This window comes from Spermophilus citellus, assembly GCF_964194105.1.
Source record: "Spermophilus citellus genome assembly, chromosome: 2".
NCBI lineage: Eukaryota > Metazoa > Chordata > Mammalia > Rodentia > Sciuridae > Spermophilus > Spermophilus citellus.
The window spans coordinates 157,459,812-157,485,211 of NC_138183.1; the positions used below are offsets into that span (position 1 = coordinate 157,459,812).

Sequence of the window (25,400 nt, forward strand, 5' to 3'; positions counted from 1 at the left end):
GTCATGGGGGAATCAGCTAAGCAAGGCTGCTGCCCACCAGTGAACTTGGCTCAGTCCATGGCAGCATGAGAACTCAAGAGCATTAGCATGAGCATAATAATCTGCAGAGACAAAAATACTTCTTCATAAGGGCCCATGAGAGAGGAGCAATGGAAACTCACTGCCAGATTTACAGGATGATAAAATTAAAGGAAGGTAAAAGCAGCTTCTAGCTGATAATGAGGCAATGCATGTTAGAAAAGATTCTTTTCTTATGGAAAAAAAGATGTCATTTGGACATGATTGCAGCAGTGCCTAATTTAGTTAGGTCCCTTATTTCTGATTTCTATCTCCTCCTGAAGCTACAAGACTACTGACTTCATCCTTACTATCTAAGCTACAGGTGTTCTTTCTTCTTCCTCCTAATTAGATTCCACTACTGATGAGGAACTGGCCTACTTCTCCCCAGTAGTGGCCTCTGATGGCAACCTAGAAGGAGAAGGAAAGAGAAAAAAAGAGTAAAGAAAGATGGTGCCCTAATCAGCTGTCCCCTCTCCTCCTGGTTCCCTTGCTCCATATCAATGGGGGAGAAGAAAGGAAGGGAATTTAAGAAGGTGAAAGGGGATGGAAAGAGGTGTATATGAGGCACCCTTTACTTCAAGGAGGCTGTATGAACTTCCTTGGGATATTACAGAGGATTCTCATTTTGGATTCAACACAGGTCTATGATCTCCTTACCTGCCTTTTTAGGAGCCAAGCCACCTTTCCTCTGGTTGCTTTGGTCTGCCTAATCTCCACTCTCCCAGTTTTAGTCTTTGGAAAGTGTGTGTGTGTGTGTGTGTGTGTGTGTGTGTGTGTGTGTGTGTTGCAGAGGGGTAAAGGCATTGAGGATTGAGGGTACAGAATGGGAAGGAAGACAAATCTTATTTGGCCTCCTTGCCCATTGTGTTTTCCTTGCTCTGATTCTTTATTCTATCATGGCCCCTTACTCACCTCCCATCCTTCCTTTCCTGGGGCAGCTGCTGTCACCAGAAGACCTGGGGGAGGAGCCAAGAGCTGTTCTCGACCAGCCACATTAGAGCTCAGTGTGTAGAGAGTCTGTGAGGAGCATGGTGGTGAAGACAGCACCTCATCCTCATGTTACTCACCATAGCCTAAGCAATTCAGATGGCGTGATTGCCACTGGCATATGGAATCGGGCAGTAGCAAGCGCCATTGTTAGTTCAGGGAATGGATTTACAAGCCAACTGCCTTGGTTTGAATCCTGGATCCTTGGAAGGGGCACCTAATTTCTCTGTGCTCACTTGTAAAATGGGGATAATAATTAAAATCTACCTCATAGAGTTGTGATGAGGATTAAAAGAGCTAATTTATGGATAGTGCTTCATGGTGCTTGGCACAGTATAAATGCTTATTTGGGTTGGGTATTATTATTATTTTTTTTATTGGTTGTTCACAACATTACAAAGCTCTTGACATATCATATTTCATACATTAGATGGAAGTGGGTTATGAACTCCCAATTTTACCCCAAATGCAGATTGCAGAATCACGGCGGTTACACATCCACAATTTTACATAATGCCCTATTAGTAATTGTTGTATTCTGCTACCTTTCCTATCCCCTACTATCCCCCCTCCCCTCCCATCTTCTCTCTCTACCCCATCTACTGTAATTCATTTCTCTCCTTGTTTATTTTCCCATTCCCCTCACAACCTCTTATATGTAATTTTGTATAGCAATGAGGGTCTCCCTTCATTTCCATGCAATTTCCCTTTTCTCTCTCTTTCCCTCCCATCCCATGTCTCTGTTTAAAGTTAATCTTTTCTTCCTGCTCTTCCTCCCTACTCTGTTCATAGTTGCTCTCATTATATCAAAGAAGACATTTGGTATTTGTTTTTTAGGGATTGGCTAGCTTCACTAAGCATAATCTGCTCTAGTGCCATCCATTTCCCTGCAAATTCCATGATTTTGTCATTTTTTAGTGCTGTGTAATATTCCATGGTGTACAAATGCCACATTTTTTTTTATCCATTCATCTATTGAAGGGCATCTGGGTTGGTTCCACAGTCTAGCTATTGTGAATTGTGCTGCTATGAACATCGATGTGGCAGTATCCCTGTAGCATGCTCTTTTAAGGTCTTCAGGGAATAGTCCGAGAAGGGCACTTTAGAAGAGTAATGTCCCAAAGCATTTCCTAAAGACAAGTGATGATGACATGATTTCAGGCTCATCTTCTTGCCACATAAGTTATGCTTCATTCCCATGGATTAATGCCTGGTCTTTGACTTATTCAAATGCTAGTGCCTTCTGTATGCTAGCTACTGTCTTAGGTGCTGGGGCCACATCTGTGAGCAAAATAGACACAGCCCCTGTCCACAAGCAGCTGTCATGCAACACCATGATGCTTTTTCTGCCTCTGCGGCTGCACAAGAGTCCTGAAATGCTTGCCCTGCCCTCCTTCACCTGTAATTCCCACCTACAAAACAACACATTGTTTCAATGACTTCTCTCATTTTTATCACATGAGATCAGAGATCATTTTTTTCCTATAAAACATTGGATATATTGGTATTATGAAATAATTATAAGGGTTTGTCATTTAAAATTTCTGCATTGGTCATCTACACTAGCCCGTGAACCTACTGATAAGAAAAGAGTCCCTGTCATTCATCTTTGTAAACTTTGGCTGGGCCTACAGCAGTCACCTGGACTGACACTATCTATTATCATTTAGAAGCTTGTATGTTTTTCTCCTTTGTGCTTCTTAGAGTCAAATTCTACTCATCTCTGTAGCTCCTTTGTCTAGCAGCATTGGTATTCAATAAATATTTGTTAAAAGAAAGAAAAACAAATGCATCTGTCTTTTCCTACAATATGGAAAAACTTAATAAGATCAGAGTTGACTGGGGAAGATTAGTCTGAATTAGAGAAAAAATTGCCCGGAATTTTTTTTATGAAGTTTAACTTTCACTCTCAAGTACATACAGGTACCTTGAACAAACCAATAACTTATTTCTAAACCCAACCATCAGAGATGAATAAATAAATTTCATCTATGATTATGCAGGACCATTTGCATATAAACACTTGATTCTCAACTGCATGTTTACATATTACACAGTTCTCTTGATCAGGTTAAATAAGCAGTCCCAAGGCTGGTTCCTAGATACACATCTCAACTACCTGGGAGGGACAGATCCCAGAGCTGCCCCTCAGGCACCTGTACCCCAGCAGCACCATCTACAGTAAACCAGCTTATCGGTATTTTTTAAACAGATAAGCAGACAAAATTGAGACCTATCAAGGTAAACATCTCATTGCAACAAATTCATTTTTCAAGGTCATGTCAAAATGTATTTCAGTTCTGAAGTACATGGAGGTTTGCTGAGTTTATAAAGACAAAGTGAGGGCTCTTTTTCTGACTATAACAGTTTCACACAGACCAGTGAAGGCAGCCAAAAAGGTGAGGCGGGCTGCCAGTCATTCACTGACATTTACCAAAGGTCTGTTATAAGTCTGGTGCTGTTTAGGGCACCAGGGACGAAGTGCTGTGTAAAACAGGGAGCTCTCTGCCATCTTGGAGTAAAAGTGCTAGTGGAGCTGGGATATTAACAAATCCCAAGACAAATACATAAATGAGATTAGTTCAGGTATTGATAAGTTCTTGAAAAAGTCACAATTAAGTGATGAAAAAGATTTTGGGGGTAAATCAAGGTGGCAGCAGGGACCGGAGAGCCGTAGTAGCCAAGGCAGTGAAGGAAGGACTCATGGAGAAGGTGTGCTGGCACTGATATCTGAATAATGAGGAGGAGAAGACAGCTTTGAGCAGCTCCCAGGGAATGATATTCTAAGCAGAAGAAATCAAATGCAATGTCCCAGAAATGGGGAGCAAGCCTGGTGTATTTGAGGGACAGAAAGAAGGCTGGTGTGGTTTGGAGAGCTTCCTGTAGGGAGCAAAGAAAAGATGAGGGTGGAGAGAAAAGGCAAATGCTTGGTAGGTGTGGATTTTATTCTGGGTACATTGTGAATTTTATTCTGAAGGATTTTGAAAAGTGCAATGGCACTTAGGCCATGCTGGCTGCCATGAGGGAAAGACACTGAAGGGGACTAAGGGGGAGAGGCAGCCATGAGGCTATTAAGCTGGTGAGGTGAGCTTGATGGTGGCTTGGACTAGGGCTTGGATGATGGGGCTGGTGAGAAAAGGTTGCCTTTGGGATATAATCCAACTAGAGTGGACAGGGTATAAAGAACTGCAGCAGAGCAGTGATCTTGACCCCCATTGTGCTTACCAAAGACTTTGAGGTGTATAGATGCATCCTGCTCGCCGGCCTTGTTCTCAGCAATGCAGACGTACTCGGCTTCATCGTTCTTGTCCACCTTCCTGATGGTCAGCTCAGAACTGTCATCGCTGAAGATGTACTTCTCGTCGTCTTCCTCATTCTCTATCTGTTCCCCATCCCTACAGAAACAGAAATGCAAAGGACTATGATTTTGACCACAGAGAGAGTTAAGATGTTTATTTTTAATTAGTTTCCATAAAATGCAGATTGAGCCAATGGGAAAGGGCCAGTTTTCACAAGAAGGGAGGACACCAATGTCTACTTCACATATACCTTTGATTCCTCCACTGATCCTCTGACTCTGCCCAACGGCTGTAAACTGTACTCACAAAGACTTCAAAGAGGCCTCCTTCTGGACCTGCCCCTTTAAGATTGAAAATGAGGCAATAATCCAATGCCCAAGACAAGAGGACCTTACAGAAAAGAATCTAATCTTCTTGGAGATGATATTCCCAAGAAGTCCGTATGCAGGTCACTGAAATGCCAACATGGAGTGGGCCCTATGATGCCCGTTCTCTTCTAGCCCATGACCCAACACACCAGCCAGTTTCTTACTTTGTCCAGCTCATGGTGGGCTCTGGGAAGCCTTCAGCATCACACACCAAGGTGACAGACTGGCCCAGGTTGGCGGTGGCATTCACAATGGTCTGCCTGGCCTGGACGGTGGGCGGCACTAAAGGAAAGAAAGATGTTAGGCATGGTTGTGAAAACTTGGGAGAACCCAATGGCTGGAGAAGAGACACTTCAGGGGTTCCCAGGTCAGGGAGTTTCTGCCTGTGGATCAAGAGAGTCCTGGGTGGCTGCAGAATTAATGTAAAGGATCAAAATTTAATGCACCAAATAATTAATGGAAGTGGAATAAACAGTTTATCCACAAACATGCATTATTGTTTTTCAAGAGTTTAGAAGCTATAATATCACATTTTACTCACGTTAACGTGATATTCGATTTATAGTAATTATTTGTCATTATATATGTTCTTAGTCAATGCCCACTAAGTAACTACTACAGTCAGTAGAATTTATGTGAAGAAGGATTCTCAGTACTGGAAAAAACTGGAAACTACTATTCCTGGTGGTTATAAGTCTACTACCATTTTGAAGTGCACCAGCTCAAAACCAAAGAGTGACATTTCTTTGGAATTGTCATAAACAACTTTGTGCACAAACTGTTTTTACCAAAGGAATGAGAGGGGGAGAGTTTGGCAAAAAATGCATATCAATAGCCAGAACAATTCAGACATGATTTACTTATTTTCTTAGTACTGACATTATAATTTCCTGTAAACATCTTGTAAATGTCAGATCGATTCCACGGGTGTGTTTATTTGACTCTGCAAATTAAGATTAATAAGCCCATGGACCATGATTCTGACTATTCTGAGACCTGAATTGATTGTAATATTTTCTCTTCACATTGAACCAAGGGGACTAACTTCACAATTACTGTAACATCAAGGACGATGAGGATGAATATGAACTTATTAGTAAGCATGAGAAAGTTTCCAGTGCTGTAAGGCAATGAAAGGCATTCAATAACTGCACTGAGCACGCCCATAAATGAGGGGAGACCCAAAAGGCAAGTATATTAAAAATGAAAAAAAAAAGACCCTACAAATTATGCTAGGGAAGGCATTCAGGAAAGATGGATGGTTGAGTCAGGACAGAATTTATTTTATAGAACAAAGAGGAAGTTAGAAGATTTGGGAAACCAAGGTTGTAGCCATGGAGAGAACAGGAAGAACAGATCTCCTCACCATTCACAATGACCTGAATGTCCTTGAAGTTGATCTCCCCCCGTGCCAGGATTCTGCCCTCACAGCGATAAGTGCCCTCATCTGTTTTCTTGATTCCCCGGATCTGCAGGTAGTTGTTGGACAGGACTATGAATCGGACTAGAAGAGACAAGAGGCAGGTTCATCCAAGGATCAGTCAGAGAACTTTGGAATCTGCAGGCAGGGAGCTGAGCCTCTTTCTTATTTCCTAACTTTGCATTATAAGGTAGGTCTTTAGGCTCAAATAAAAACAATGTGTTTGTAGGTGTGAAATATAACAGAGAACAAAAGTGTATTGGAAATGTATATTTGCTCTGGGGAGAAAATTGTGTGCCTGAGTATACCAGCTAGGGATACACCAGGAAGCTGCATGTGGGTTTGGGGACACCAAATCTGAGTTTGGATGAGAATCCTTCAGGGACTGGTAGAGGTGGAAACCTAGATAACTTGGTGGCCAAGGGAAAGGCAACTACCAGGAAATTGAAGTCTCACCATCTTTTTTCAGGATGACATCTCGGCCTTTGTGTTTCCAGATGATAGTTGGGGGGAGGGAGCTGACCACGTCACACACGATCACGGCATCTTCCCCCTCCCTGAACTCCTGTGGGGTTGGTGCATTCTTGAACATGAGCTTCTCTGGAAAATGAGTAGGAGAGTGAGGAGGACAGCAGGTTCTCCCACAAGATCCCTTCCCCCTAGAGCCATGCTGTCTGGACTTGAGTCCCAGGCAAAATTCTGCCCATATATACTGTTGTACAGGAGGGTGTCCCACTCAGGACTTGGTCACAGATATGAAGTAGAGCAGCTAGCCCAAAGGTGGTAATGGAGGGGGGGATGTCACCATTGTTTAGCAACCAATATCTACTGAGGGCTGAATTTTTTACTTTGTTCAGAAAAGGTTCTATATAAGCAGTGCCTTCACCAAGGATTTTTTTCCATGTGGGATGATGCTAATGAAGGGTAATGCATATTCTACAATGAGAGGTGACACCAGTCTTTTCTTTGTCTCTTATTCTTGTGCCTTCCCCCAGCCCCACTCCATCTTCCCTACAGCAGAGAGAATTCTGAAGAACAGAAGGAGAGCACACTTAATGGCAATAAATACTGTGGCAATCAATATTGTTCCATTAGCTGTCACCCACAGTGACTCTGGCTTACGGGACAGAAGTATGATAACAAGGTAATGAGATGCCACCTCCTGACAGGGTTTCAGCGGCAGTGGGAATGGTGTGCACTGAATGGCATCCAATGTTCCAATAGTGATCCCACACCTACTTGGGCTTTTGGGCTCTATAATTAGCAGGGAAAAGTGGAATAAGAAGGGAAAGCCTGAACTGTTCACCCTTCGGTCAACACTGGGGGAGGCACAGAGGAGTCTATAATAGCTCTCTGGAAACTGTGTAATTTGAATTCAGAAAACAGAAGTCAGTAGAGGGTAGCTGTGACCAGTGGGAATCAGGGTTGTGGGTTGGCCAAGGACCAACTGAGAATGTACTGGAACACTGAGGGAGACCAGAAAAGACTCAGGAAGAAAAAAACCATGGTGTCAGGCCCTCACTGGTCCCATTATGGCCATCTCATGCTTTCTACTACCCATTCATGTGTTTTGATGACCAAAGAAAGGATAGAGAACACAGAAGAGAAAGGCCCTTACGGAAGATCTTCACATTGACGGTGGCCTCGGACTCGCTGCCATCCTCACCAGTGACCACACACTTGTAAATGCCGGCGTCATCGATATCGGCGTTGTAGATGGTGAGGGTGGAGGAGGAATCGTCGTTCCACACCACCGAGATCCGCTGCTGGTTTGGGCTGAGCTTTTCTCCGTTGGGGGAGAACCAGGAGATGTCCTTATCTTTGGCATCTCCTGCCACTGAGGAGGAAGAGATTATATTCAAACCACTGAAGTAAGAAAGACTAAGTTCCCTTCAGAGTGACAGTGGCAACACAGTAATAGCCACTGAATAACCAACCAACCAATCAAGGTTGGATGGCCAGGCAGCGATGACCATTTATGTCAAAACATGGCTCAGATCTCCTCTGGCTTCTGTGCTTAATTATTATATACATAAAACCTCTTAGCATATTTGGAAAGCTCAACAATCACTTGTTCTCATATTGCTTTATAGTGGTCCTATCCTCCTATCTTTAGTGAGGGAAGACAAATTTGCTGAGAACCTACGATGAGCTGGTTGCTAAGCTAGGAACTTACATGCCTCAAAGAATGGGAAGTAAATTAGTTGGTATATCTAAGATCTGAGTTAATCTGAACCAGTTGATCAGCCTGTGCCCCGCCCCCCTTTTTGGCGCCAGGAAATGAAGCCAGAGGTGCTTAATCAGTGAGCTACAACCCTAGCCCGTTTTATTTTTTGAGACAGAGTCTTACTAAGTTACTTAGGGCCTCCTAAGTTGCTGAGGCTGGCTTTAAACTTGTGATCCTCCTGCCTCCGCTTCCCAAGCTGCTGGGATTACAGGTGTGTACCTTGGTACCTGGTGATCAGCTTATTTTTGAGGCATTCGATTATGAAACAAGGATGAGACCCATTGTCTGGTCTAGGAGTAAAGATTCAAATCACTTAGAGTCTAACAGCTATTGTACCCACTGACATGGTGGCCCTTTCAGCATCTCTTGCCTCAGCCAGACAAATTCATCTTAAATGCTGCAAAGAAGCTAGTCAGAATCACCCATGCCTCCTTTCCCTAAGAGGGGGAGATGGATGCTGGGCTGGAGCAGGGTGAAGGGCTCTAGGCCCGACTGGTCGCAGCTTTGCCCTGTTCCTGCACAGCCCGCTTCTCAGCCCACATCACCCAGCCCTGTGCAGATGCTTAGTATGGAAATGAAGTCTTCTTTTCAGAGCCCATCATGTTTTCAATAAATATCGCTATTTGCAAGATGTGCTGTGGGCTCCACGGCTGCAACTCCAGATCATTGAAATTGCTGTAATGAAGGCAAAGCTGGAGGGAATGCATCCAGCAGCCACAGCCACCTCATCCAGTGCAGATCATGCTAGCAGTTAAAGGTCTCTCCCTGCTGAAAGCTGCTTGCTAAATGTCACAGTTTACACCTAGCTCAACTCCTTCTGGTCTGCCATGTTCCGGATCCCAGTAGTATCTGAGACCTAATTTGACATTCTTCCCTCCACGGGATGTTTCCTGATAATCACTGGGAATGGGAATAATGGAATTGTTGGAAATGGGAGTTATTTCCTAAACAAACAACAAGGACACTACTTCTAATATATCCCAGGGCTCTGGTGGGGGTTATGGGACAGATTATCAGCATTCACAATAGACCTGGAAAACCCAAGATAGATATCCTCAAACCCAGAGAGATATCAATGTTCAATCTACTTTCAAGAAAATTGTGGACCTTCTTGGATTTTCAAGGTCTCAGATTCTAAGAAATGAGACTTAAACTGACCCAGTGAAGCATTATTTCTAAGTCAGTACTATTATCTGGTGTTGTTTACTGGGTGAGGACAGGACAGGACATCTGAGATGACTTGCTATCTGAGAGTTGTACTGATTGTCTCCCTCCAAAACTCTTGGGTTTCCTCCAATCATCAAGCAGAACTCCAGGTGATGTATAGCACCACACTGAGGCAGCCTTTGAGAGGAAGAAAGGGGGTCTGAGAGCCCTCCTGGATCTTGAAGGGTCACACTACTGACCGTGGAGCAGAGCAACACCCAGAATTCTAGGTGTGGGCGCCACTGGTTTGGCACTCATGGGCTTCTGCTCTGTCTCATGGGTGTTTATTTTGGCGGGGGGCTAAGGGGTACTGGGAATCGAGCTCGGGGAACTAGACCACTGAGCCACATCTCCAGCCCTATTTTTGTTTTTCATTGAAAGACAGGGTCTCACTGAGTTGCTTAGTGCCTTGCTTTTGCTAAAACTGGCTTTGAACTGGTGATCCTCCTGCCTCAGCCTCCTGAGCTGCTGGGATGTCTCATGGATTTCTGAGGCAAGCTCTGAAATATAACAGGACACAGGAGGGCACTTGCCTTGGCATAAGAAGAATTTGGATTCTCCAACGCTGATTTCCCCTTGGCTGGGAACAATATCCACCTGCAGAGAAACTGAAAAAGACAAAGTCCAGTTTAGACAAACATTTGAAATTTTGAGAACTAAACTCAGAGCTTTCATTCAAAACCCAAGTTTAAGGAAGTGTGAAAGGTGGAGGTTGTGTGGATTTTGAAAACTTGTCACCACCAAAGTACCCTCACACCACAGCCAGTAGTGGACACAGCCCAGATCATTCACATTTGGAACTGCTATGTCCTATGAGATAATGCAAGGTTCCTTGGGAGACCTGGGGTGACCTCTGCCTAAATATTTTTGACCCTTGAGGAGGCTTATGGTCCTATTCCAAATAGCAACACTCACAGAAACAGCAGCCCAACCAATCCCTTTTGGATGTCAATCTGAAGTGTCCCCATAGCTGTGCCAAGAGCAAAAAGCTCACCACACCAGAACTATACCCAGGGGTTTCTTGCAAATTCCCCAGGCCACCATCTTTAATCACTGCGAAGAGAGGGTCAATGTGAAGATTCAAACCGGTTCTGAAGCAGGGAATGCAAACAGATGCCCATCTTAAGTCAAGAAAATAGGACCAATATGTCTATTTCCGTAACAGGAAACGACATCAAACATCATCTCCACAATTAGTCAGACACAATTCCAAAATCCTGTAGTCTATGCCCTGTGGAATTCCCTGTATCACCTAACAGCTTTTCCCTGAATTTTTATTTGAATATCTGTATGTTCTGTCATTCTCCTGCTCTGATAAGAAAATATACTGCACCAGATCTTACTGATTCCTGTATTCAGTCTGCTCCTCATTTATCTGCTCAGAGCAGATAAATGTTCCTCATGAAAATACAGTTATAGGATAGGAGAAATGCTTTTTTTTTTTTTTTTCATTTGAATTCAACTTCCCTCTGCCTCTCCTCCTCCTAAGCAAATGTGAAAGCCAAAAGCTAACAGATATTTGGTTCAATGCATGGAGCTCCTCAAAGCCAATCCGAGGGAGGGGTCTGAGCAAAACAGGCTGGATCACAGAGACTCAGTGAGCCCTTCCTTCCAACAGCCATTTTCTGTTCACAGTCGAATGGAGGCAAGGCTCGTTGCCGTGGCAACTGACTTGCAGGCAGGGCTGCTGTGGCTCTGGGTCTGCGCTCATTTGAAGAGACTACAGTTGTGCTCAGCAGAATACAGAGATCAAAGGGACTGTCTGGGGTGGGAAGGGAGTGTGTGGGGGCAGCAGAGGATGTGCAGCCTTCCTAACCATCCCACTAACAAACAAAGCAGGTAACGAGAAAACACACCCAGAGCTGAAGCTGCAGAAAGAAAGGGAGGATATGGCAGAGCCAGGAACTGAAGAAGGGAAGGAGACAGGGAAATGATAGGGAATGGGGCGCGGCAAGAGGCAGGGAGAGGATGCTCAGGGCAAGTGGGGGGGGGGGGTGCTCAGGCCCTTCTAAGTGCTCGACTGGAAAGAAATACTACAGCCATCTGGGGCCGGCTAGTCTCACCCTCATTCATTCTGTTACTGATGACCCAGTTGGGGATCAGGACTAAAATTCTTACTTGACAACAATGAAAGGTCTTCCCCCACTTTTCCTGACTGTAGCCCTGGTGCCAGGGTTGCCCTGGAACATAATGCTACCCAGAGCTGTAATGTCCGCAGGTGGAAGCGAGACTGGCCATGGAGTGAGGTGCCACTCAGTTCTACAAGGGGAGATCCAGAAAGAGTCTCAGGTATACTGTCCTGCCTCCTTATGTTCCAGATGAGAAAGAGAGATGAAGTGACTTCCCTACAGTCATTTCTAGTCAGGACTGAAGTACCCTGGAGCCCAGGCCTCCTGGCTCCCAGGTAAGGGTCCTGAGTATGCAGTGCTGCTTCTGGGCAAAGGGAGAGAGGTTTGCATTCAGTGTAACAACCAATCTGGGATCCTGAGTAACAACCTTCGACTTCATTATACCTTAAGATGCAGAGCAAGACCAGCATTAATAAGGCCCTATGGTATTTGGGGGAGCCCAGGGCCTCAAAGAGAGGGCTGCAGAACAGTACCACTCATGCTAAGGCCAGCCAGGACCTCTTCTATTGCTTTCCATGGCTCACATTCCACAGGAACCATAGGCCTTAGGAAGCTCAGAAGCTGTGAGTACCCCATCCCTCGCCTGAGTAATGGTCCTTTCTGGAGTTTAAAGGGGCATTCTTTAAAGAATTAGAGGCATATTTCTGCCTGGAATGATCCCTGGCCCATATGCTGAGCATTAACAGCCAGCTTCAACACATGGATCTTGTTACTGCAGTGGAGCCTCCCCGCTTTGAGAAGGATATTCTTATCCTGAGTGAAAAAGCAGACTTCAATTTCTTAAAGCTCTTTTCAAAAAGAACATGACTCTCCAGGGACAGCCAAGCTGAAAAGTTTTCATACCCAAATGTGGCCAGGATCTATCTCTGGGCCACAGGGAGAAATGAGAATCAAGCATTTCAAAGGAATTCCCAGCTTAACGGGATCCCACTTACACATTTATCACCACAGAAGTTTTGAAAAAGAAGAGGTCTTCCACTGACACTCCTGGACCTTTGCACACATGGAAAAGAGTGATTCTTCCCTCAAAGCACCAGACAGGGCTGGACCAGAGGAGCCTCAGACGCTCTGCAAATCAATGCCTGGATGTTTTCGATTGTAGCACAATGGCTGATTATTCTTCTGCAAATGCTAAACCTTGAAATATTAGGTTTAATAATGAGAGATGGAAATCCTGATCTGAACTCAAAACTCCTTCCCTTCACTTCTTACTTCTTCTTTTCACTTCTCTATGACAACTTTCATGGTTTTCAATTAAAAAAAAAAAGCCTACCTCAAGTTTCACCTTTCTTTGTTGTACATGGAAGTGAAATTTCCTAACCAGGCATAATACATATCTTTAAAGAAACTATGAAAACATTTCTCCCAAACATACTATCTCATCTCTTGCTTTCCATTAACACTGTCTGTGTAAAATGTCATCTTAGCTGTATCCAAAGATCCTGGGTCATCTCAGGTCAGATCTGGCATTACCCAGTGTTATGGTTTAGATGTGAGGTGTCCCCTAAAAGCTCATGTGTGAGACAATGTAAGAAGGTTTAGAGGAGAAAATCAGGTTATGAGAGTCTTAATTCAATCAATAAGTCAATACCTTTGATTGGATTAACTGGGTAGGAGCAGAGGGTAGGTAGGGGGTGGCTGGAGGAGGTGGGTCATTTGGGACATGTCTTTGAGATACATATTTTGGATCTGGCAAGTGGAGACCTCTCTCTCTCTCTCTCTCCTTCTTGATCACCATCTGAGCTGCTTCCTTCTGCCACACTCTTCTGCCATGATGTTCAGTCTCATCTTGAGCCCTGAGGAATGGAGCCAGCCTTCTATAGACTGAAACCTCTGAAACCTTGAGCCCCCAAATAATCTTTTCCTCCTCTAAAATTATTCTGGTTGGGTCTTTTAGTCACAGCAGTGGAAAAAGCTGACTAAAACACCCAGCTGTGACCACATCACCCAGTTTGTGCTTAGCCCCCAAGCTCACCTGCAGCAGCATCTACTCTCGGGTGTACAAGACAATCTTTTTATTGCATCAATCTCACAACAGTTCTTAGAGATAAAAAGACTGATAGAACAGTGTTTGTTTTACAAAAGAGGAAGTCAAGGCTCAGGGAAATGAACATAACTTGCAGAAGGTTCCTCAGCTAATATACTACACAGACAAGAGTGAAAATCTATTCTAATGCTCCAGCCCATCCCCCATGCTCTCCAACTACTACCAGTGTTGGATTTTTGCAACTTCTGAATGGGTTTATTATAACCTGTTAGCTGTCATTTGTTCTCTTTCCAAATCATGGGCTATGAAGAGTAGAGTCTTTGTACAAAAATCTTATAACCAAATTCCTATCATCATTTCTCTCCTGATTAACTGTAACTACCTCTTTACTCAAAGATAGTGAGAGCACTATAACTCCATTTTACAGGTGGGGAAGTGGAGGCTCAATGCCTATGTAATGGTCAAATTCAAACTCAGGTTGAGCAGAGTAAAGAGCCCCAGGCACTTCTTCCACACTATTTTAAATCCTTAGGAACACACAGAAAAAAAAGGTATGTCTTAGGAGAACTTAACGATTTCCCTCTCCTCATCTCACTTAAAAAAAATAACCCTGTGGGAGACTGATAGCTTTTAAAATGGGTTTTCAGATTAAATGTCTTTTTTTAAATTGATAAATGTTCTGAAAGAAATGCCGTCTTTTTTAGCAAACAGCTTCAGGTGTAAGCAGAAGTTTTATAACTCCCAACTCCCTAGCAGAAGTAGGCTATAAAGTCTTAGTTGCTAAAGAAAAGTGAATTGAAATTTGAGTTCATAAAAGATGCCAAGGTGTTTATCAGGAGAGGTGGAATCTTGTTAAGGCAACAGAGAATTATTATTCTGATTTCAAAAAATAATTCATAGATTTCACTTAAACCTGCAACTTCTTGTAGCAGTTTAATTTTACTGGTTTTCTTTTCAGATTCTAATGTGCATGAGGAGGTAGGAGCTGAGACAAGAAAGTACACTGAGGTCTTTCCCAGGCTGACTGGAAACACTTTCATGTTGAAGTTATAAAGACACTAGCCAGGAAGACACACTGCAGGTGCCCTGGGGGACGAGGGCCCAGGTTGGCACACCTGAAGAAGGTGCCCTGGTCACCAGTTTTAGAGATGGGTAAACCATAGAGCATGGGTTGGCTTAGTGACGATGCATGAGATGAGGGAAATTTCTAGAATCTGGGCTTTAAAAAAAAAAGGGATCAAATTGTATATCAGCATACATAACCAGGTTAATGGAGCTGTGTGGCTTTATTTTTCAAAGTATAACTAAGTGCTGAGTTGCTTTAATTTAACTACACTGTAAGAAATCCAGATGTGTAGCCTGGGGGCACAAAGAACTAGATACCCGCATCGGCCTGTAATACTTTGCTTTTAAGATTAGCAAAGTATTTGGGGAAGAATAAAAGGCCCCTTCACTGCTAAGCCTACTGAACTCTATGAATGTAAAACAGAAGCTAATGTGGCAGTTCTGCGGGGTGGTCAAGGCCTAGGACTCTGGGTCTGATGGTTTGAGTTTGAATCTCAGCTTGTTGCCATGGATTAACTGTGTGATGTTAGCCAAGTTATTTAACCTCTTACTGTCTCTTTTGCAAAACAGGGAAAACAGAATCATCCTCATAGGGTTTTGGAAAGATTAAATGAATTAATATATGTAAAGCACATAAGAAGTACTTACTACCTGTTGTGTATTTTTATTCTTACCCTACAGTAACAACTTTTCCTAAAGAAATCATTTCTGTTGTTATTTCTGAGGGAGGGAATGTTTTCCTTTATGCTCTAAAATAAAATAACCTTTCGGATCCAATTTATAGTCAGGTGGCTATTTCTACTCTCTCCATTAATTTAAGATATTTTATTTGTTGGTCAGAACTTTACATATATAAAGTGCTGAACTAAATCTGAACCAAAAAAAACAATAATGGGAGCACTAACCAATGCTAGTGCTCTAGACACATCCTTTCCCCTGGGCCTCAGTGTTCTTGTCTATAAAATGAGGATGATGATAAAACTGAACTCATCCTGTTGGACCATGACAAGAATTAAACAGGAAAGAACGTGGTTAAAAACTCAGAATCAGGAATCAGAGAGACCTGGCTCCAAATTCCAGCCCTGACACTTGGTAACTGAGTTGTCAGGTGAACCTCAAAGCCTGAATTCTGCATCTGTCAGTGAACATAATGACCCAGGGATCCCATAAGGATGTTGACATTATTTAGAAAGGTAACAGATGGAGTGCCAAACACAAGGTCAAGCTGGCTTTTTGTTTTCTTTTTTAATGACCGTACTGGTAGTACTTTGAACTTATGGATATATACATATCTCAAACAAAATCCCCAGGAATGCTTGTAGCAGTAGGAATGAGATAATAGAGACTTCCTGTATACTACTAGAGTCAACCTGTCCAAAATCTATTATAGTATCTGAGTGGATTCATATCTGCCTGTAAATAAGCATATCTGTATACACATATACTGAAAGCTATGCAAATGTGAGCATAGGTATTAATAGAATAACACAACTTGTCAGATTGACACTGTTGCATGAAGTAGCTGAACATAAGTAAACAACTCATTTGGAGGAAGAAAAATTATTAGGAATGATAGAAAAGTCTCACCCATACTTGACATGTGAGTCTTACAATTCTGGCCTGAACTACTATTGGCAGCAGCTGGGTAGAAGAAAATGAGGTAAACTTTTAACTTTCAAGGATTAACCCAAAAGTTACATGCCACTGTAAAGGGACTATAAAATATATGTTCTTACAGACTGTGGCTTCAAGATCTGTAAAATGGCACCAACGTGGCAGACCATATTCTAATGGTCACTGGGAGTATCGTCATTGCTTAATGCTGGCTCCAGCAGCAAATGGAATAATTTAGAAGCCACACTTAGTGCTTCCACTTCTTTGGCCGTCTACCTAAATCCCGAGAATTCTTTCTAATCCCCATTTAAACTTGAATACTCAGAAGTAATCTAGCCAGGTGTCAGGTTCAATGGAGGTAGGTTTATAATCAAATCTCTGGGAAGTCCTCTGTGTGAAGTCCTCACAGTACTGTGGACCCCTATGTGTCCCATAAAATGTAAGACAAGCTAGAGAGAGAAGGAAAATGCCATAAAATCTGGGGTCTTTCCTGGTTGTGAACACTAGCCCATAACTAATGTGAAAGAGCAGAGTTTGAAGCAGAGGAGGAGGGATAGATGACTCTTGGTGGTGGTGTTGGAATCATTTTTATGCCACTTGAATGGAGAACCTAGAGCTTGTCCTAGGCTAAAGACAAGCCATACAGACAAGCTGCAGATAGAACACAGATATCCCTAAATCAAATTCACTTGGAAGCATCACAGAGTTCTTTACATTCACATATGAAGCAGATTTTCAAAATATATCATTTTAATAAAGCCACCCAAACTGGCCTTGTCCCATGTACAAAGTCAGGCAGTGATAAGTCCTGGTACGGTCTCCTTTAACCTCTCCAGATCTCATAATTCTTCCAGAGTGATGAGGCAGAATATCAAGAAGGTTGATATGGCTTCAGAACTCTTCAGCAGTCCACACACAATGCTACTATCTGTGCGAGTGTGTGCTAGGGGGATGGAACCCAGGGCTCTGTGCATGCTGGGCAAGAGCTCTGCCACTGAGCTACATCCTCAGCCCTTTTTGCATATAATTTTGAGACAGGATCTCACTAAGATGCTTGGGCTGGCTCTTAAACTTGTGATCCTCCTGCCTCAGCCCCACCAAGTAACTGGGATTGCAGGTGTGTGCTACCACACCTAGCTGCTACTATAATTTATACTACAATATTATAAGAAAGAAAAAGCTATTATCACTACAAACTGAGGATTACATGATTACTCTGATAGCCCATCACCCTAAATACTCTACCCTATGGAACTCTGTTAGCCAAATAGCAGACGCCAACTTGCCAGAGGCAGGGACTCTATTTTTTAGCATAATAACTTGCATGAGCTGCTGGGAATCAGGAATAATTGGGTGCTGGCTCTGTTCCATGGGTCTGGCTTCCAATTAGAACACAGAGCCAAGCCAGATAACAGGGTCAGCCTTCTTGGCCTCCCAAGTATATTGGGTCAAACTATTATTTTACTAGGTCCAATTCTAATAATCAGGTGCTTGAGTACTATAGAAAAATGTCAATGTCTGAAAACTATGGTTGCTACCCCCCAAAGTACCTAGCAGCTAGAAAATGTGACTACTTCTATGTCACATAGGATCCTGGGATTCAGGTAATAGAGCAAGAAAATCTACATGTTGGTTCATCTGCTCAGAAGTAATACAATCATGCTGTACCCAAGTTCCACTCCCATCACCAACACCCATATTCCAGAAAGAAGGTACAAGGCTTCTCCTGGGAGCACTTTGGAGTATCTTTAGTGGAAAGTCAGAAGAAATGACTCAAGAGACACCAAGCAGGGGCATGAGCCACACAAGATCCAACATCTGAAGAATCAGTCTAAGGCCAGGATAGGATTCAGTCTTCCTGATGACAAGGAGTATTTGTTTATTTGCTTATTTGCCTCAAAAACAAAGGAGATGCATTCAAGATTTAACTGTTTTCCCTACCTCCCTTCCTTCCTTTCTTTTTTGCCAAAATAGCACAAAGTCAGAAATAGCTCTATAGAACCTCAAAAGAGCCACCTTCCAGGCCAGGGCCTTTCTATATGGGCACTAGCTCAGTCACCTACAGTCCATAGCAGGTGAAGGCAGGGATATTTTGCAGCTCCTCACCCTGAGGAACACACCATTGACTGTGCAAGTGTACATCAAGAGTGTGTAACCTGTTTTATCACATGGCTTCTCAGTCTTTTGTTACATTAGTTCATCACCAGGATTAGAGAGTCAGCTAGTTATAAAGGCTGGGGCTGGAAAGGATAGGATGTAACATCTTCAACTCCTTCATTTTACCAGGAAAACCAGGAGCATGCCACAGCAAAGTCTGGAAGCTGTGGGGTTGGCCTCACATGCTGACCTTGACCCAGTGCTGCTTCTTGCTTCTGTGTCTCATTTTCTCATGTATCCTCATTAGCTATTTCTCTTTGCTTGGTGTGCCCTAGTCTCACCCTCCATCCCCACAGGGCATAGACATCAGGTGGAGAGAATCCCTCTACTAAGCTCAGCTAAGTAAACTCACAAATGGTGTGTTCTCAGGTCCTATGACAAGCAGATTCACATAGCCCAGCAGGTCCAGCACTTTTTTTTTAAAAAAATATATAGTTAAATTTTAGTTATAGGTGGACACAATATCTTGATTTTATGTGTATGTGGTGCTGGGGATCGAACCCAGTGGCTCACACATGGTAGGTGAGCGCTCTACCTCTGAGCCCCAGCCCCAGCCCCAGGTCCAGCACTTGAGAGTACTTTTTAACAGAAGTTTAGGCTCCTCACTCCCTTTTCCGGCCTCCTTTTCAGTTCTTTCCTTTTTCCAGTTAGACCCTGATGATGGGCCAGAATTTTGCATGAAGCTGAATTACTAAAATATAGGGCAAGGACGTATATAGATGTTTGAGATTCAGCTAAGGTTTTCCAGATAAACAAAGCACAATCCATCAACCTGCCCTGATAAGCCAGGGCTTCTTGGTAAATTGCTGCTTGGTATCTGATTGCATCCAGGATGCCCCTGACAATGCAATCTTAGGTCGCTTTCTCAAAACCTTGCCTTGGCAAAATGACTCATTGAAGTTCTTTTCTTCCAGCCATAAAAAGGTACTGATACCAGGCGTATCATCTCCCTCCCTCCCAACAGCTTCTGCTAACATGGCAAGAAGCTGGAATTATATCTTTCAATATTTGTCCAGCTGTTGTTTGCAGATGTTGTATTCTTTACATTCAGAAAATAGAAATTTAGAGAATGCTAGCATGCAACTTCATCCTGAGAATTTGATATTGCCTGTGTCTTTCAAAAGTGTCCTTATGTGTTGATAGCTTTAAGCACATCTGGGCTATTGAAGACACAAAGCATACAATCTCTCAAACAACCAGGTTAAATTTGGTTTCCATCAAGTGAAAAACTCCACACTCTCAAAGATATACATGCAATTATTATGTTCCAGTCCTGTACTAAGCATTTAATTCATTTAATCCTGCAATCCCAGAAGATACTTACTGTTATTATCCTATTTGATGAATGAAGAAACCGAGGAACCTAATATAATCAGAGCAAGATCACAACCCTACTAAATAGAAAAGCCAAGGTTTGAACCCAGGCAGATCCAGGTCCTTGCTGTTAAGTATGTCATTACCTAGAGTCAATCTCTAAAGTCAGCTTTGATGAAAAAGGGGCTGGCTTTCTGCTGGATGAACTGGCAGACAGGCACAAAACACCACAGACTGGGAAGCACACTGACTCAGACCCTGGGACTTATTGGGTTCTGAGCAGGAGCTGGAAACTGAGGCTCCTGGAATTCCCAAACCCAGCTGCAGACATCCACCCCACCATCCTTACCACCAGAGGCCTGGCCTGGACATCTCTTAGCTTAGTGCTCAGCACTGGAGGTGGCTACAAACAGGGACAGGACCAGAGGAGTTGGGTTTACCCCATCTTTGGGGGACTTCTGATCCCCTAATTAGGGTTCTGGATAAGCCACCTCTTCCCTTGCTAGAATGAAGACATTCCAATTATTGTTTGACGACACATACATTGTGAATGCTTCATCCCATCACTGAAGGGAGCTTGCCTGAAATGGATTATTCATGCGGCTGCTCAACTTGTGCTCTAAGTAGCCATCCATCTGTAGAGTGCCCATGGTAAAGGAATTCCTGCTGGAGACCATGTTCTTTCCTACTGGGTGGAGGAGAGTCCATTCTCCAGCCCCATAGGCACCATCACCCCAATCAGATGGTGCCCAACCTGCTGGATATACACAATTTCCAAGGAAGAACAGAAGGATACCCAATCATTTAAACAGCAATCCTCTGGATACCATTCCTGTTCCTTTGGGAAATAACCGTAGCTTTCCTGAGTTAGGGAACCTGTGAGAAAGCCGTCCCTGGCACTCACAACTCCCATCAGTAATCAGGGCGAGAATTGAAGATTCATGGAGTTACCACCATGGCTTCTAGGAACTGAGAGCTCAGTGTGGCCCAGGGAGTGTAGAGGACAGAGGAGAAGGGGCCACAGCAGACAGTGGCCGCAGGGTGGTGCTGGCACGTCTGAAATCCATCCTCATTCTTTAAGTCTGTGGTATTTCATCAGCTGGCAGTGGCCCCTTCAGCTGTGGCTCTCAACAGTATTTCATCTGCCTACATTCGGGGCCATCCATCCACAGAACTAATCATAATATTACTTTTTCATTCTGGGCTTAAAGTCCTTTGGCTGCACTTAGGGTGTCCTCCTGTCTCCACACAGTGTAATTTCACAGATCCAGAGAGCCCCCCCCCCCAGCACTCTTATAGCCACAGGCTGGTTCCTGATGCTCTTTACTCTGGGTACTTCTACCTTATGATTTATATGACTCATAACAGTAAGGGCCTGTGGCTGCACTTGAGATTGTTATTTGTCTTTTCTGACTTATAGGGAATCAAAGGTTTAGGTCCAGTTTTTTGGGTGAGTTGAGGAAACTGTCCACAAGAGAGACAAGAAATGGGAGAGTGTTATAGTGTAGATATTAGGTATCCCCAAAATCCCATGTGTGAGACAATGCAAGAAGGTCTAGAGGTGAAATGACTGGGTTATGAGAGCCTTAAATTAATCCATGCATTAATCCCGACAGGGATTAACTGAGTGGTAACTCTGGGCAGGTAGGGTGTGGCTGGAGGAGGTGGGCTGATGGGGGTGTGCCCTTGGGATTTATATTTTGTCTGTGAGAAGAACTCTCTCTCTGATTCCTGATCCTCACATCTGAGTTGGCTTCCACCACCACACACTTCTGCCATGATGTTCTGACTCATCTCAGACCCTGAGGAATGGAGCTGGCTGTCATTGGACTGAGACTTATGAAAATGTAAGCTAAAATAAACTTTTGCTCCTTAAAATTGTTCTTATCAGGTCTTTTGGTCATAGCAGCAAAAAATCTGACCAAAACAGAAGTACAAACCAAACAGTCCTGTCCACTGGGACTTCCCCATGTGCTAATTACACTCCTTCCTTTCTTTCTGCCCTAAAGAACTGCTCGCAAGTTGTAAAAGCCAAGCATGAAACGAGATCCTTAAAAGCTGAGCATGGAACGAGGGCCTTGTATCTATTATAGATTTTTTTTTCCTTAGGTTTTGATTCTCAGGAGAGTTTTTATTCAAGCAACCATTATTAAGCTTTTCTACTATTCACTTAAGACACCTCCCCTCCCCCAACCCATACCAAACTGTCCTTGACAAACTCACTGTGCTTCATGGAACAGGCAGGAGAGCCTTTGAATCCCAGCCTGGGGAATCAAAGGCAGGAACATTAAAGACAGGCCCCCGTGGCACCATGTCATAATGTGCTTTGATGATCAAGGACTAAAATCTGAGGGGATCCCAAGGAGCCAATTCAAAGGTCAGGGACAAATAACAAGGCTCACCCATGAGAAACAGGCATAAACCAAACTTATCGGGATGGCAGGTGAATCTTCTTTTAGGAGGAATTTCACAGAGGTGATGCTTCTTAACTTACCCCTCAAGGTGACAAATTCTAGTTATGAGCAACTTTAAAACCAAGTAAATAGCTTATTCCCGAATCCTCACTATTGCTATCTAAACGAAGTGAAAAACCTACCAAGAGACAAACTCTCTTTCGGGGAGGTTTGTGCAACTTCCTTTCATGTTCAGGAAAACCTCTTTTCTGGCAAAGTGAGTTTGCAGAAACTACTATGACCTTGGCCTTGCAGTTCCTGCACTATGCCTTTAAGGGACATTTGCGGGATGCAGGGAAGGAACCAGAAACACACATGCAGACACAGACACACAGATACCCACACTGACATACACAGATGTACAAACACACACAAACCTAGACAGACACGTACATGCGTGCACACACACACACACACACACAACCTTTTTCACACCATCTCCCTGAGCAGCAAATTCTCCTATAGAAACGAATTATCTGAACGTTCAAAATGATGTTCAGTCATAGTCACCAGGCACAACTGGGTTCCTTAAAAAGAACCCAGGTCCCCAGCCACTGAAATTTCCTTCTTTAAAAACGGAATCAGCCTCAACAAGTAGCTGAACTTGGGGATGAGAGAAACTGGACTGAAAACAAAACCAAGAAGTCCCAAGGCTATTATCAATCCAAATCTAATTAACTTGATGGAGCTCACACAGGATCCTGTTTTATGCTGAGAAGCCTAATTTCAGTTCTCTTCTATCCCCTTGACAAACTCCCCCAAACTAACTCCCTGACAAACATCCCTAATGATTAGGCCAGTCCCTGCGGTCACTTCTACTGTCTTGCAAACAGTAATGCTTCCATCTGCTCCCAGGATGGCTATGTAGTCCTCGTGGGGATGACTAGGTAGCTCCCTCCCAAGTCTGGTTTTCAGTTTCTGATCTTAAGAGGTGGGGACAGTTCCAGCTGTGGCTGTGAGGAGCCAGTTCCAGGCGACTGGAGTCTCCCCACAGGCCTATCTTTTGCCTAAGGGCATCCTTACCTTTGCTCCCCTTCAACCACCTGTCCTCACATTTCCCGATTCCCAGGGTTAGCATTCTGAGTACAGTGATATGCCACATAACGACATTTTGGTAATTATGAACTACATATATGATGATGGTCCTCTAAGATTACAATGGAACTGAAAAGTTCCTGTCACCTGGTGGTGCAGCACAACTCATCACTCACACATGTGTGGTGGGGCCTGTGTAAGCACACCCATGTGCTGCCAGTCGGACAGATGCACAGTACATGCAATTAGGTACAGTGCATAGTGCTTGATAATAAACAATAAAGTGACTGGCTTATGTACTTGGTATGCTGTATATTTTATTATTAGAGTGTACACCCTTTCTGCCTATAAAAATGGGTTGTAAAACAATGTGCCATGCTATGCGCATAGTGAGCTCATATATCTCATGCTTACTGTGTCTCTTGATTGCATCAAGATGCCACACCCCATGATTGACCTATATCAACTCAGTTTGTGTAAATATACTCTATAATGCTTGCACAACAACAAAATCTGCTAATAATGTATTTCCCAGAATGTATTCATGCCATTAAGTGATGCATGACTGTTCTATAAGACTGACAAACAGAAGTCCTTCATACCCCAAAGCAAAAATACCAACAAACTTTGGCCAAAAATAAAAAGCACAAATACATATGAATATATGCCCCATTCATGACATATCCTTGTTTTATAACAAGACCCACTGCCTTTATTTCTGCAAACAAGTCACAGCTGTCAGCATCACTATTTGGCCTTTAACAATGCCAGTATCTTCTAGAAAGCTATTAAACAGTAACAACCTGACAACTGAGACTACTAAAGGGCTAGAATTGCTAGAATAAATGATGAGAGGAAAAAGAGCAGAAAATCCCAGCAGCAGTCCTGAAATTCCCTCTGGGACCACGAATCTGCCTCTGCATCTCATCTGTTCTCTGGAGGTACAATGATCACTCACTCCCCACCCCTTTTACTTTACGGGGTTTACACATAGCTTTGTTTCATGAAGTATTTCTTACTGAGTCTGCTCAGGTTGGTTGACACATTCTGCATAGCCTACATGGATTTTTAAAAATTAATTAATTAATTAATTTTAATTAGGTATATATGACAGAATGCATTTTGATTCATTGTACATAATTGCAGCACAACTTTTCATTTCTCTGGTTGTACAAATTATAATGTTGCACCATATGTTCAGTCATACATGTACCTAGGGTGATGCTGTCTATCTCATTCCACCATCTTTCCTGTCCCCACACACCCTCCCCATGCCTCCCTTCCCTTTGCCCAATTAAAGGATTGGCTTATTTTGCTTAGCATGATATTCTCCATTTCCATCCATTTACCTGCAAATGCCATAATTTTATTCTCTTTGAATGCTGAGTAATATTCCATTGTGTATATATACCACAGTTTCTTTATCCATTCATCTAGCTATTTGCTATAAACATTGATGTGGCTGCATTACTACAGTATGCTGATTTTAAGTCCTTTGGGTATAGACCAAGACTTAGATAGCTAAGTCAAATGGTGGTTCCATACCAAGTTTTCTAAGGAATCTCCATACTGCTTTCCAGATTGGTTGCACTAATTTGTAATCCCACCAGCAATGCATGAGTGTGCCTTTTCCCCCACATTCTCACCAACATTTATTGTTGTCTATATTCTTGATAACTGCCATTCTGATTAACATGAGATGAAATCTTAGTTTTGATTTTCATTTCTCTAATTTGTAGAGGTGTTGAACATTTTTTCATATATGTGTTGATCTAGTGTATATCTTCTTCTGAGAAGTATCTGTTCAGCTCCTTAGCCCATTTTTTGATTGGGTTGTTTGGGGTTTTTTTTTTTTTTTGGTGTTAAGTTTTTTGAGTTCTTTATTTTATTTTTTTAGGTATTGTACCCTTATTTTTTATGTGGTGCTGAGGATCGAACCCACACATGCTAGGCTAGTGCTCTATCGCTAGGCCACAACCCCAGACCCTTAAGTTCTTTATATATCCTGGAGATTAGTGCTCTATCTGATGTGCGTGTGGCAAAAATTTGCTCCCAAAATGTAGGCTCTCTCTTAACCTC

The 25,400-nt window shown here is 43.1% G+C and overlaps 1 protein-coding gene across 20 annotated transcripts in view; it reads right to left on the minus strand.

Annotated features, from left to right (window-relative positions):
- The window catches only part of NCAM1 (neural cell adhesion molecule 1), a 294,651-nt gene that overhangs the window by 56,562 nt on the left and 212,689 nt on the right, over positions 1-25,400 (minus strand). For all 20 annotated transcript variants that reach the window (XM_081281555.1, XM_081281558.1, XM_081281556.1 and 17 more), the window contains exons 2-7: positions 10,101-10,175; positions 7,753-7,971; positions 6,591-6,734; positions 6,081-6,218; positions 4,879-4,996; positions 4,273-4,442 (exon numbers count right to left, since the gene is read on the minus strand). In XM_081281555.1, coding sequence (XP_081137681.1) covers positions 4,273-4,442; positions 4,879-4,996; positions 6,081-6,218; positions 6,591-6,734; positions 7,753-7,971; positions 10,101-10,175 — 864 coding nt within the window. The remainder of the gene's footprint in view (positions 1-4,272; positions 4,443-4,878; positions 4,997-6,080; positions 6,219-6,590; positions 6,735-7,752; positions 7,972-10,100; positions 10,176-25,400) is intronic.